The 14,179-nt window shown below is 42.0% G+C and overlaps 1 protein-coding gene across 2 annotated transcripts in view; it reads left to right on the top strand.

Moving 5' to 3' along the window:
• The window catches only part of atp8a1 (ATPase phospholipid transporting 8A1), a 143,193-nt gene that overhangs the window by 110,834 nt on the left and 18,180 nt on the right, over positions 1–14,179 (top strand). For both annotated transcript variants that reach the window (XM_074673515.1, XM_074673514.1), the window contains 6 exons: positions 1,175–1,249; positions 3,952–4,074; positions 7,623–7,701; positions 8,855–8,916; positions 10,571–10,627; positions 10,981–11,088. In XM_074673515.1, the coding sequence (XP_074529616.1) occupies positions 1,175–1,249; positions 3,952–4,074; positions 7,623–7,701; positions 8,855–8,916; positions 10,571–10,627; positions 10,981–11,088 (504 nt within the window). The remainder of the gene's footprint in view (positions 1–1,174; positions 1,250–3,951; positions 4,075–7,622; positions 7,702–8,854; positions 8,917–10,570; positions 10,628–10,980; positions 11,089–14,179) is intronic.

Below are 14,179 nucleotides of genomic sequence, written 5' to 3'. Positions count from 1 at the left end.
TGTCGTCACTTCTTAGCTCACACCAGCGAGTCATCCTCACCTACTTCTCCTCACCTTGTGGGGAAACATCCGGCCTTGCACCAGTTAGCATTGGCATCCTACAGGCTGCTAACAGCTGATTTCACATGTAAACTATGCAGCCATGGTTACATGTAGGATCTCCAGACAAACACGGGAGCAAAAATAGTAAAAACATCACTGAAGACAAAACCAGTTTGTTGTCCATTAACAAAAAAAGAACTATACCAAGTAAAGATCTACTCCAAATGCAAAAATGACAAAAAAGAGATGAAAAAATTACAAGAAACAGACAAGGAAGAGAAAGCTGCTGTAACCAGCCTTGCAACAACAACAAAAAAGTCTTGCTGTATTTAACCACCCTGCCTGCATGCTGATACAGATATTTCATAGATCTTCACTTTTTTAAAATGTATTTTTTTTTGTTTGGGTAAGTATGGCCAATCAAGCTACAGTGATGAGCCTCATCTCCACCCAGCAGATGGTTTGCATTACCTCTGTCTCCCTTCCCTGACACCGTATATCAAAGCCCCCATCACTCTGAGTCCCACAGCCCTGACTCTTCCCCTATCACTAACCTCGTCTGTCACCCACTCGTCTCCAGTAGATCAAGGAGCGTGAAGGTTTGCTTGATATACGTTTGCAGCTAATCCCGTGATGAATCTGGTCGACAGTTTGTAGAAGTGGAAGCTAAAGGTCTAGGCCTCCTCACTTATTTTCTAGTTTGACCTGTTGTGGCCTCTTTACCCTCAGTTTAAACCGGGTTACATTAGTCTAACAACATGTTGATTATGGGAAAGCACTTCAGACAACACATTAGCTTACAAATCTTTCTACTTGATAAGCATGTAACAAGTTTCACCCTGTTCAGACTACTCATGGAGATCCTGGAGTCTCTTGGTTGAGTCTGAAGACGTTGAAGAATGTGGTGTGACAGATAAATGGGTTGTCAGTCTGTAGACACAGCCTGAACCGTCTCTGATAATGTAACCAGTGACCCCCACTATCTCTAATGGGAAACATATACTGAAAGGACAATCAGAAGGACCTCAAAGATTTAGTGTTTTCATCGCCTAGTTTGGCCAAACCTTAGACTACTACACGAACAATGTTTCTTATGCTGTTCTCACTCTTTATGTGATTTTTCCTTCCTCAGATCTGGTTCGCTTTCGTCAATGGCTTCTCAGGGCAGATCCTGTTTGAGCGCTGGTGCATTGGCTTATACAACGTGGTGAGTTTTTTTTTTTTTCTTTTACAAAAAATACTCTTCAATTAACCAGTTTACTTCTCTTCCTGGATGCCTTCAGATGCAAACTAGAGTATGGTACTGCCCCATAAGTGATCTCTTCAGTCTGAAAACTTTTTATTTATGACTTGATGTCAACTCCTTCCTCCCTCTGTGCCCTAAAATATGTCCTGAGTGAGGAAGAACAACAGCTCTGCTTGCCTCAAAGAGTCCAGTTAGCAAGGGCAGCTAAGTGTGAATGCTGGAGAGAAGAGGAAGAATAGAGCAACAACTGAGCAGGCCGCTGATGTCTGGAGTCCCACAGGGCTCTATAATGGGACCACTCCTAATGAACTCATACTTCATATCTGTCATGAATTAACTCGATGTAAAAAACATGCAGTTCTAAGAACGCCTCTAATCCCCAAAGGAACTGAAATGTAACATTAAACTGTTTATAAAATTAACTCAATTAAATATACAAAAATATAACGAGAGAGGTGCGAGAGGAAATTTTCCCACATTTCTGATTGGCTTCTACTGGAAGTGATTCATAGGTGAGACAAACTGTCAAGTGAGAGGAACATTTCCACAGCCCAGCCTCTTGCATTCACTTGAAAATAAACCACTGCCTTAGAACCAGCACTAGTTGGTGGTGGGAATGGGTTCGTCCTTTATTTTAACCCAAAACTCGAGGAATTCCTGGGGCTCAGTGGGAGTTTGACAGAGGCAGTGGACTGAATCCTCCCCTCAATGGAGATCTTCCTTGAATAAGAAAGAAGCCCAGCAGAGCATGTCGTGTGGCTCGCTGGTCCTACAGACTTAGTCTAACAGACTCCCAGTCCAGATGGGCCTGTAGGGAACTCACACCAACTGACCCACTGAGCCCCCCAGCTATACAATACCATCACTCCTCTCTCAGCAGCTGCTCCACAGAACAACATTACAACACTGCTAAGAAATTACACTACAGCTAGGCTTAAATACCGTCTTCTAAGTCAAGAGCGTTGCAGATGTTCACTGGAGATGGGTTTTGCATATGAAGAGGCTTAAAGCATGACTAATCAAAATAAGAATCCCAGGTTGAGTTTAAGGTCAGTGATTTTTAATGATGTGAAGTAATGAAGGGGATAAGTGGAGAACAAAATGAAGCAACGTGGATAAACCTAACATATGGAGTCTGTGGACAGGCATCAACAACATGTTTGATACAGTGAGATGCTGTTCAGTAACACACCAAGTTCATCTGTTAAGTAGATGGGCATTGTTTTGCTATTCTTGAAGTAATGTTTACCATACAGGTTTTGCTCTTACGGAAGTTTCAGTTGTAGTTCACAGGCTTTAGCAGATGACATGAAATCTCGTTAATCTCTGAAAGAGCTGGAGCTTTTGTCAAAACCATGTTTCAAATCAAGAATGTACATCCATCCCAACAATGTTAAAGACAATTCTGGACTGTTTCAATGAAATACTTCTGTTTATAGAGGGTTTGATGGGATTTGTACAATGGTGTATAAGGGCCATTAAAGAAATTTGATGAATAAGTCTCAAATTAACGACTTTATAAACTATAACAGCCCAATGGTATGAGGATGTCTTTTCACAGTCCAAATGCTTATAATACTAGCGGTCCTCGAGTTACGAACGACAAGTTCCTACGACACGATGTAACCCTAAATTCCGCGAAAGCCGGTTTTTACCCTAAGTACCCTCTAAATCTCTAAATAACCATCCATATACATATATTACACTGATCCTGCTTTCCTTTTTGTTAGGGATGTCCGGATATTACATTTTCACTTCCGATACGATACTGTTACTGCAGCATTGAGTATTGGCCAATACCGATATTAATCCGATACGATATCAGCATTAAAGATGCATACTTTTATTACTTATTTTGTAGTATGTCTGTCATGTTAGAAAAGGCTTGATTAAGTGATATTATTCAAACAAAGAACAGTAGTCAGCAACAGAAGGTATGAGGAAAAACGGACCCATCTAATATTAACCAATGGGTAACAGACACTGCTTATATCGGCGATTTTAGATGCATTCTGATACGATACGGATACTTGTTTTTTTGCTGATATCGGACCGATATCCGATATCAATATCGGAGTGGGACTCCTCCACTTTTTGTGTCCATAATGCGAAAAAGGTGAGGATACTGAGAAAATACTGAGCGCAAACACAGACAATCTACACTATGATGCGACTTGAGCCATAGTGGACAATGCTGAAGACCACGTAGCTTACGAAAAGAGCGCCGTGACTTCGAAACCTTCTCTATTTTCTCACGTACAAATATTTAATGGCATCGTAAAGTTAAAACGACGCAAGTCAGGAACCACACAAGTCAGGGACCACCTGTAATGTGTTGACTCTGGGCTAAAACCAGTAATATCTCCTTGATACATAGCTTCATAACAACCTACAAATTCAAAGCCACATGTAAATCTATGAGAAATCAAAATTTACCAGTCTATTAAGTTGTGGCTTTATAAACTAGTAAATTTCCAAATTCAAAAAGTCATAAATTTGTGACTTTACAAACTCAAAAATTTCTGGTTTAATTTCTGGGTTTTTTTTTAATTATTATTTCTTTCAGTGGCCCTAATACACCTTTGTAGATTTGACACAAGAGTGTGAAAAACGAAATATTCTAAATTTCATCTTTAAAATAACTGTTTTTTTTTTCCATGTAGATCTTCACTGCTCTGCCTCCTCTCACTCTGGGAATATTCGAGCGCTCCTGCAGGAAAGAGAACATGCTGAAGTACCCTGAACTCTACAAAACATCCCAGAATGCCATGGGCTTCAACACCAAGGTAACATTAGTCTTTTATTGAGTGCTTAATCCAAAATTCAAGCAAAACAGAAAGTCTCCTGTCATGTTCTGTGCTAATATTTAAAAACTAGCTCTTGATAGAAAGCCAAGCTTTCTTTGTCACCATCTTTTATGATTCTTGGAAGAGATAAAAATGAAATGTAATTTCTCCTCAGGGATTGATGAAGTATTTCTCATTCTGATTTTGGTATATCGCGGGAATTATTTAACTGATTTTGGAGCATCTGTTCTAGTGTTATTGCTTGATCCATGATTTAACTACTGTTCTTCCCTTAATTACCTCTGGGAGACAAATCTGTGTTCCAGCTCCAAAGCTGGATGCTCCAGTCATCAATTTTTTTTTTTTTTTTTTTTTTGGTTATGATTTTATGAGATGTTCCTGTCACCTTCTGTTGTGAACTGATGCCTCTGAGGTCACAGCGACCCAGCAGCTGCAGTCTGTGTGTCTCCAGTCACAGCGTACTTTGGCCTGGCATGACCTATTCTGTCTGCTCCCCGGGTTTTGTTGGTTTGCCTTCACCCTGGTAATAAAGATGTCTCCTTCTTTCTCCATGCCGGGACAGAGCCCCGGACCCTCGTCACAGGCGTGGTGACCTGGTTAGTGCTGCATGGAGGTAGATTAAAGGCGGATTGGCCATGGCGGTCTGGGGCAGGGAAGGTCAGATGGGTTTTGGGGGCGAGCAGCAGAAAGAATCAGAGGACAGAGGGAAGAGAAAGAGTGTGCTGTCATTGTTCGATGGCGTTTGTTGCGGAAAATTATGCAATTTGTTTAAGTGGGGTAGATGTTTGTTCTCAGAGTTAGGCTGTCAGAACGGGTTTAAACCTCCCAGGACCACACTGACCGCTAAAATAACCTCTCTTATACCCGCCAGTTCATTTGTATCAGCTCCACCCCCAGGAAGATCTTCTTATTCCTCCATATCCATTTAAATAACAATGTATTTTATAAAATCTCATGATTCTGTCATGAATTAAAGATTCAACTCACTATAAGAAAAGCTGTACACAAAGAAAGAGCTTCACGCAGTCTTGACAGCACACATTATCTTAAGCCAGTAATCAGTCACTTGACCGCACAACTGTTGAATCAATCTTCCCAAATTTTGGTTTAAGGTAGATTTCCCTGCGTTTATTTTTTTTGAACAGCCTACCAACAGTTTTGTGCCAGCAAAGGGTTGAAAAACTACCCGTCTGATAGTTAAAAGCAAATGAACCTCAATCTTGTTTGGGCCTCATTTTCCAAGACCCGTAAATGATGACTCGGCCAGGTCAGCAGGTTGTTTTTGCTGGCTTGTCCACTCTCTTCCCGAGATATTTTCCTTGCAGCTGGCCTGAGGCGAGGCGAGAAAATCCAGCAGGAATTTGGCCCCTCGTAGCCCGTCTTTTTGCTCGCCTGGCTCTTTTGTACACAACAGATACTGTCTTTGTGAATTAAAGCTGTTTGTGTTGAGGTGAGAGGAGGGAGTGACTGAGGGTGTTAGCCGCTCAAGGCGTGGCTTCTGCTGTGTCGCCTGTTCACTTTTAATTACATATTCCCGACACTTGAGTCACTCAAACAAACCATGCTCCCCTTATGGGGTCTTAGTGTTTACAGCAGTTTACCAGCTCTTTATCTTTTATACACCTCCTTTCCTTCACTTATTAAACTCTGTTTCTTTCCTCACCAGGAAGGAAAGGGCAGCTCTGGAAATATTTGGCTCAGTATTAATTACTGGCATTCATGCTTTTCTTTTTTCAGAAATTAGGAGTTTCACAAAGGGCAGAACCTTTACCGGACAGATCAGGCATTCATTCGAGGGGGAGCCTTAGCAACTTGCTGGGATACAAGTGGCAGAAAGAAAGTGCGGTTGGCTTGAATGGTGAAAGGGAGGATCCCACTGTGACGAATGATTATGAACATTTATTGATTTTATTAGCTTTTATTATCGAGGAGGGGGACTCAGGGTTGTGTTTGCACTCCTGCTGTGTTTGTAAAGAGGACAGCTGAATCCATCAGTGAAACACTCATTGGATTGTAACATTAGTGATAACTTAGTCCAGGTTTGACCGCTGAGATAGAGGGATGGGGGTTGGTTTTAGCCAGCCTTGCTCTGCGTATTGGGTTTTGTGTACGCATTAGGAGGGGGAGGTAATCTAGGGAGCGGGGTGGCTGCAATGAGACTTTGTTTAGCCGATAGAAAAGGTGAGGAGGTCGTGCCATAGAGGCCAAGGTGTTTTATAAAAGCTCATCAAGGAGAACAAGACGTTCCCCTTCACTGTACGCTCCCCTCTTTTTCCTCCTTTCTCTTTTCTCGGCTGAATATCTGGAAGAACATAAGATGTAAAGCTAATACTTATTCTAATGGTTACTCAAACCTTCATAAATCCCAAGAAATTTTAATTTCCAGGGTGTCCACTTTGTCTCGTACAAACGCTGTTTTATGTTTTACTGACAGGTTTGCTGAAGTTGTTGAAAAGAGTGCTTTTAAGCAAGTGAGACTCCAACTTATCGTCTGCCAAGAACCGATGATTAAAAAGCCGCCAAAGATTAAAATGCAGCAAGTTTCTCTTAGTATTTTTCCCTTTGGTCAACTCGTCCAAGTTTGACAAATTTTCATCTCAGAATTAGCACCAGCGTCTGGGTCAGCACAGGGGAGGAAAAAGGGGGCACGAATGCGGAGCAGGTTTTTGGCAGAATGGATTTCACGGCTGTTTCATGCTACATCGCCCATTAGTGTTTTGTTTGGCTCCGGCGTTGCATAATGTAAATTTGAAACAAGGTGGTTTTGGAGTGGGAGTATTGATTTAAAGGACCCATCCAAAGTTTGCATGCTTGCACACACAGACGCATACACACAGACCGCGGTCCCCACCACGATTTTCCAGGCTCTTAATAATTACCATGAAAACAGTTTAATCTCTGTCGAACCTGTCAGTCTCCCTGTGTGTGTTTCAAGACAGATTTCAGCTTGTTTAAACTCTCCTGTCATTTATTTCTACACCAGTTAAAATTCTCACATGAAAGGGCCACAGCCTAATGAAACTTAATGAGAGGAAACCCTCGCGCTGGCAGCACAAATAGAAATGCTGTATTTTCCTCCTAATTAGGAGGCGATAACGTGTATTTTGCAGTTTCTTACTCTCAATGCTTTTTTTATGTGATTCTTCTAAATACTTTACACACCGCTAAAAGTTAAAACCTGCATGCTGACATTGTCCCCTCGCCTTTCTGCGCTCGTACACACACTCAGCAGCCGCGCTCTCCCCTTATAACACACAGAGGATATACAACGTGTCTGTCAGCGGGGTGGCCATTCACCAAGGAGGCCCCGACAAAACCGCCACTTAGCCTGGTGCTGGGCTGGCACAAAGGGCCCAGGTCAGGGGTCACTTGGAAGGCTGGAGCTCCCCACACTCTTTTCTCATGCTTTTTTTCTTCTCCTGTCTCCCCCCCCTCACTCTCTCTTCTTGAAACCTCCTGCTGCATCCAACCCCCACCCCTGTCTCCCTCCCACCTCCTCCTTCATCCTTCTCCCTCCTATTTTGCAGGTCTTCTGGGCCCATTGTCTGAACGGCCTCTTCCACTCCGTCATCCTCTTCTGGTTCCCCCTTAAAGCCTTCCAGCATGGTAAGTAGCTCCCAGAGACTCTACCACGGCTCCTCGCGGGCTCTGTGGACGAAGAGGGAGGACAGTCAGACACATATTTTGTCTTAATTAGTTCTCTCTTCCACCGACCGTCCAGTCATGGATTGCAAACATGTGTTGCTGAAAAATGATGGATAAGCATAGATGCATGTTTGCAGGGGTTCATGTTAGCCACACTGGGTTTATTTTATTTTACAATAACAGGAATTAGATTAAATCTTTCCAGGTGACTGTTTTGTGCAGGCAGTGATGCATTTTGAAAATCCAAAGTGAAGATGAAAACGCAATATTTATTCGGGGATCAGCTGTGCATGTTTGTGCACACTCAAATGCAGGGTTTCTGTGTGCGTACAAGCGTGCATGCGTGCATGTGTGCAGAGAGAATAGGGATCTTTGAGCCGGTAAGTCTTGGCCAGCCACAGCAGAAGACCACACAAGCTTGGACCCGCTCTCCAAACAAAGGCGCCAAGCCCCTTCACTCTGACTGACAGGCTGTCAGCAAAGCCTCAGTGCACACGAGACATGTGACCAACCGGAAGTGAAGGGAAAGGCAGCTCCTCTCCCCCTGCTCACTGGCAGTAAAACACTGTTGATGTTTCAGCTTCAGCTGCGGCCAAAATCCACGCTGGAGAAATATGTTTGTGGGATTTTAATTCTCATTTGATTAATTTAGGGACTTCATCTAACCACTGTTTTAGGAAAAGTTTTCTCAACAGTTGGATTCAGGTTTAATGGAAGAATAATTACTCTTTTCTTAACTGAAACAGTCCTGTTCTTTCTATTTAATCAGCAAATTAGACTTTTTTTTAGAACTTTGATTAATGCACACCATTTCTGCTTCCAGTCTTACTGATGGATATACCTTGCAAAACTCTTTTTTAGTTGTTGCGAAAGACAGAATTAACATTCCAGCCTCTCAAAGAGCGTTAATAGAAGAAGCATTTCACTTTGTTTCTTCACAAGTTCTGAGTTTCTGACAGAGTGTTTTATAACAAAGTTCACACCCCGTCACACACTGATAAATATCTTTCTTTCCGCCTTGTTTGAAAACCCTAATGGAACTCTTAATAAGACTTTAACAGCTAAAGTGAAACATTTCTGGCCTAAAAGCTTCTGTTTCTGATTCTCTTCACAGATACAGTTTTTGGAAATGGAAGAACTCCTGACTATCTCCTCTTAGGCAACATGGTTTACACGGTGAGTGCAGCAATCTCTCTGACAGGCTGTGTTAATGGTTCAGGATTTCTGCGCCAAGTCTTATTCAGTTCAGTGAAGAAACATCACTTAGACTTTCTTCTCAAGTGATCTTCAATTTTTAAGCTGTGCAGTTTGTTAAAGATGCTTTGAGGAGGATCTGTTTTAATTGCACTCCCTCGCCCCCTTGTGGCCCGGAGTCTCATCACACTGTTGTAAATTACTTTAAGCGAGGTGTGTGTTTGTTTTGGAATTAAATGGAGATCGGGACAAAACAAATTTTCTTTGTCCAAAACAACTTTTTGCTGGATACAAAGCGCTGAGGTAAGGGACTTATCAGTACAGTTGCGTAACTCTACGATTTGAAACGTGACATCAAGCAAATGTTGTCGCAGCCAGCTATATGTTTGCCCGGTGCTTTGACATATCTTTAGGCTAATGGGACAACAAGTAAACACTGTCAGTTTGTTTGTAGTTAAGTAGCCATTTATGTTTAGCGCAGCTGGCAGCCCAGTTCTCTAAGACAAGTCCATAATGTGTAACGTTGGTAAATCCTGGTTAGCTATGTCCTGCCAGTCATCTACCAAGCAGAGCTAACGTAACCTCACTCTCCATTTTATTGATAAACTCTCAAGTTTGAACAGACCACTGCAGAATAACTGCTGACTGTGGGTTGAAATGAACATTAGTACAAATCATTTAGCTCCTGTGTTGTAGAGTGATAAAGCCTGCGCTAAAGGCTAATTAGCCTTTAGCTCCCGTTTATCTTTCTTCTGCTCTTCTGTCCTTTTTCTGTCTGACAGTTGGACTCCAGTGTCCACCATCACTTCAAAATTAGTCACAGAAATTGTTTTAGCTGATTAAAACACAGATCTCTGTGTTTTATCTCTTCTCACTACTAAACTTTGTCAGCCGGTTTGGTGTTGTCAGAGACCAAGGCCCCATTTACATGACAACGTTTCATCTGAAAACATGAAACTCGGAGTGTGATGTCATTGTTTCCTCTGAAAATGACGGCCTACTGTTTACACGGCAACGGTGTCGGCAGGGTTTTAGAAAAATCTCACTCTGGAGGCGGTTTTCAAAAGTTTGTGCTTTAGGTCGGCTGAAACGCCGTTTTTGTGTAAATGTGAGGTTGAAACACAACAAAACTTTTGCGTTAAACCCGAAAAACCGTTATTGTGTAAATGGCCCCCTGGATGTGCCGTACATCGGTCTGGTCTTGGACGACCCAAACTGCAAGATAAGAAGTAGCAAATTAAAATAACCTGTAACCAACAATTTTAGAGCTGATAATCTCATTTTAAAGCGTGTGTTACGATTACCAGTTTTTATTCGTATAGCGCCAAATCATAACAAACGTTATCTAAAGACACTTTAGAAAACATTCACAGGTCTAGACCCGTTAATGTTAATAAAATTTTATTAGCAGAAACCCAACATCAAGACAAAGTAAGGAGTCTTATCTCATCTTAATCCACCGTGAGGCATATATCTAAAAAGGAGACTTTTTCAAGATCACTTTCAAACTCCTCACAGCCTCTTTAAACAAAAATATGCACTGAATAAAAAGTCAGAGATGAAGAATGCACCAGAACTGATTTTAGTATTAAAGGGGGACAGTCTTTTAATGTCGGTTTGATTTATGTCTCCACAGTTTGTGGTCATCACAGTTTGTCTTAAAGCGGGCCTCGAGACCTCGTCCTGGACCATGGTAAGTTCACAAGTCCCTCCTCTCTTGCTAAAGCTCTGTTATCTATTTCCAACTCTTCCATTTTACACGTCCACTGACACTTGTGACATATTTGTCATCCTCCTCTTGTTGAAATCTCTTCATGGTTTGGCCCATTGGGCTAGTAAATGTAAACTGGATTTACTCACACCGTATGGTAACTCCGTCAAGCCAGGAGGAGCTGCTCATCCTAATCTTTAATACATACATTTAGAAAGTGGTAACAAGTTAGACACATGTAAATATGAAAGTGATGGTTTGAACATTGCTTCATGAGGTTAAATGTAAATCTTTGCTCTTTAACACTTCACTGTCCTCTGATTCTCCACAAACAGTTCAGCCACATCGCCATCTGGGGAAGCATCGGCCTGTGGGTGGTGTTTTTCATCATCTACTCTTCCCTCTGGCCCCTCATCCCCCTGGCTCCGGACATGTCAGGAGAGGTAAATACACACATGCCTGCATGTCCTAATACTCATGCGTGCACATCTGCATGCATCAAAGCTTAGATTTCCTCCGGTATTAAAGAAATTACCGCTGTAGAAGTCTCTTACAGACAGACCTGCAGTGCCTCAGTTGGTTTGCTGCTTTAAAACAAAAAAAGAAGCTGGTGGGAAAACTCAGAGTCTGGCTTTACACAGGTCTTTGTAATGGAAGCCGGAGGGGTGTAAAATGTCAGACCTCTGGCTTGTGTTGCATAATGACTTAATTGGGCCAATTAGCCCAATGTTTGTGTTCCATTGCCCTCCCTCGGCTCTGAGTATCCACAGGTGACTTTGAAACAGTGGAGCAGTCTGGAAGCAAACATGCGTGACGATGAATTTGTTGCCTGAAAATCTACCCACCAAGAAAAAAAAAGAGGTTAAATGCCTCAAAAGTTCAGTAAATGTTGAGAAACAGATTTAAAGTATCTTTGATTTATTTACATGTGAATGTGAGCACTGTGTCTCAGCCTCCACAGGTGGTCAGTGGAAGCCTATTGAGCTCAGGTGACGTTTCCCTGTGCATTCTGGGGAGAGAGAATGAGGCGTCGTTTCATTGGAGAACAAAAACACAGTTGGAGGCTATTTAGAAGAAAATGAGAAAAAAACCTACAGTGGGAGAAAATACCTCTCCGACTCTGTGTCTCCTATTTGAGAGTGGGCTGGGATTTCACTGCCTCTAAATGTTATATTAATGCAACATGATTAAATAGGCCTTAAAACACATCACATGAGTAGACAGGAAATGTTCAGTTACATCATAGTTAAGGTAAAGAAACAGACTTCTCAAGTCTTTTCCTTTTCTGTGTTTGTTGTGTGTCTTTGTTTGCTTTAATAGCTCTTTATGTCTGGATTTAAAGGCATTTTCATTTGATGTTGATGGACATCAGGGGTGAGAAGACTGGCTTTCATGCTTGTCTTGTAAATGTTAGGCTGTGTGGGAAGTTTATGAACAAAGAAACTTTAAGTTTTGACAATTGACACTACCTCTGAAGTTTCGTTATTAAAAGGTCTTATCTTCTTTGTCTGATCCACGTAAAACTGGGGATGGGGACAGAATTTGGTACTTTTATGGGTACCGACCGAATTCTGTCTGCAGTACTGAGTACCGATTCACACAAAATCAAACGGTACCATGTTACTGTGAGGGTTTCTTGAACAAAAAGAGGACGTACACATCTATTTATACACACAAAACAAAATGTCAGCTTGTAAAAACAACATATTACACAGTAGTTCAACCTATTCAGCTAAGGTTTTGTAACCAGCAGGGGATACTTTCACGGGGCTGGCGTTACTTTAAAATAGCAATTTTAAGTACAATACATATCCCTTTGTTGAACAAAAACTAACGTTTAGCAACGCTGTTAAGCACACTACGGAGTAAAGACACAACTTACCATCGTTGACCAGTCTCTGCAGCAGCTCTCCCTCCCCATTGCTGGCCGGCCTGAGACTGTAAATGGTGTCTAATTGGATGAACCACCTACATTTTTGGCGGTTAGACCCACTCTGGCCATTGTGGTCCTTTATCCTCCTCTAATCACCTTTTAGCTTCTTCAATTTCTCCTGGCACTGCTGGGAGGTCCGTCGGTAGCCTTGCTCCTCCATTAGCTTTGGGACGCCCTGATACGCATAGGGATGGGTACCTTTCACATTTGAAACGATACGGTACCGATTCCTGGTACCTGGCAATCGGTACCGGTACTCAAAGGTACTAATTTTCGGTACTTTAGTGTGTTAATGAGGCAAAAAATATCAATTTGTTCACTAATAAAATGTAAACTCTTTTTAATTTAACATATTTATTCTTCAGTATGTAACCTTGTAATGCTGTGTTCATGTCCTGCATGGAAAATTCTCCTTTTTTTCCACTCTCTCACAGTCACAGTCAGTCAAGGATGCATTTTGGTACCTATATATGGTACCTCATGATTTTACGTGAATCTGTACCCGGTACTTTTGAAAGAATTCAGTCAGATAAAAGTACCTAATTGGTACTCATCCCTAGATACGCTTTTTCGTTCCTCGAGGCTCCATCCAGCTCCCGTTCGATCCTGTCCTCAGCCACCAAACCCAAAAAGGCCTGGACCTCATCGTTGAACCAGGGAGAAACTTGACGGGAAACCATTCTTGCAGTTTTTTCGTCCTCTTATGTCCTGTCTTGTTTTAGGTTCCTGACTTGTCCGTGACGTCATCTTTTAGTATCGACTCAGCTTGCTTGGAACCAGAGCAGAGTAGGTACTAAAACTTGCTTGTTTTAGGAGGTATCAGGCTAGTGGAAAGACGCTGCAAATCGAGTAGGGCCAAGTAGTGTAGGACCTAGTGGAAAAGGGTCAGAAGAGTAGGCCATTTTCCATGCTGGACATGAACGCAGCATTGCAAGGATATATACTGAGAAACAAATACGTCAAATTTAGACAAACGCACACAAAAGTTCCAAGAATTGGTACCATTGAGTACTGATACCGATGGCCAGGTACCGGATATCGGTACCGTATCGCTTCAAATGTGAAAGGAAGCCCCCCCTACATTAAACATATGAATAGATCAAACCAGGACTTTATAAACCAGCTCTGTCTCTGGAAAGTAATTGTTGCTCAGAGCAAAGTAATCCAGCACATAATTCCCTGCAAACTGGCAAAATGTGATTTCCACACTTGTGTTTTTACAAAGATTTAACCAACAAGATTTAGGACATTAAGAAGTGAGCTATAAAGGTACAAATGTTAAGCTAAGCTAACCAGGAGCTGGTTGTGGCTCCCACACAACCATAATTATGCATTCGCCAGGTTGACTTCCATGATGTCTGGGCCTTTGACAAATAAAACAACAACTAAGAAGACATGGAAAAAGCACTTTCTTTCACTCACTAACTCATAAATCATACACACACACGCACACACACATGCACACACACACACACACACACACACACACTGGATGAGTATATTAGCTTCCCTCTGCCTTCTCACTGGAGCCTGCTGCTTTCATCCACGCCCTGCAGCACTTGACTGAAGACAGTAATGGTGTCCTGTGGGTAGTTTGTAAC

This window comes from Halichoeres trimaculatus, unplaced genomic scaffold, assembly GCF_033239565.1.
Source record: "Halichoeres trimaculatus isolate MK-OKI-2021-1 unplaced genomic scaffold, fHalTri1.1 fHalTri1_scaffold_7, whole genome shotgun sequence".
NCBI lineage: Eukaryota > Metazoa > Chordata > Actinopteri > Labriformes > Labridae > Halichoeres > Halichoeres trimaculatus.
Note: the sequence above shows the minus strand (reverse complement) of the source record. Positions and strands in the feature narration are given on the sequence as shown.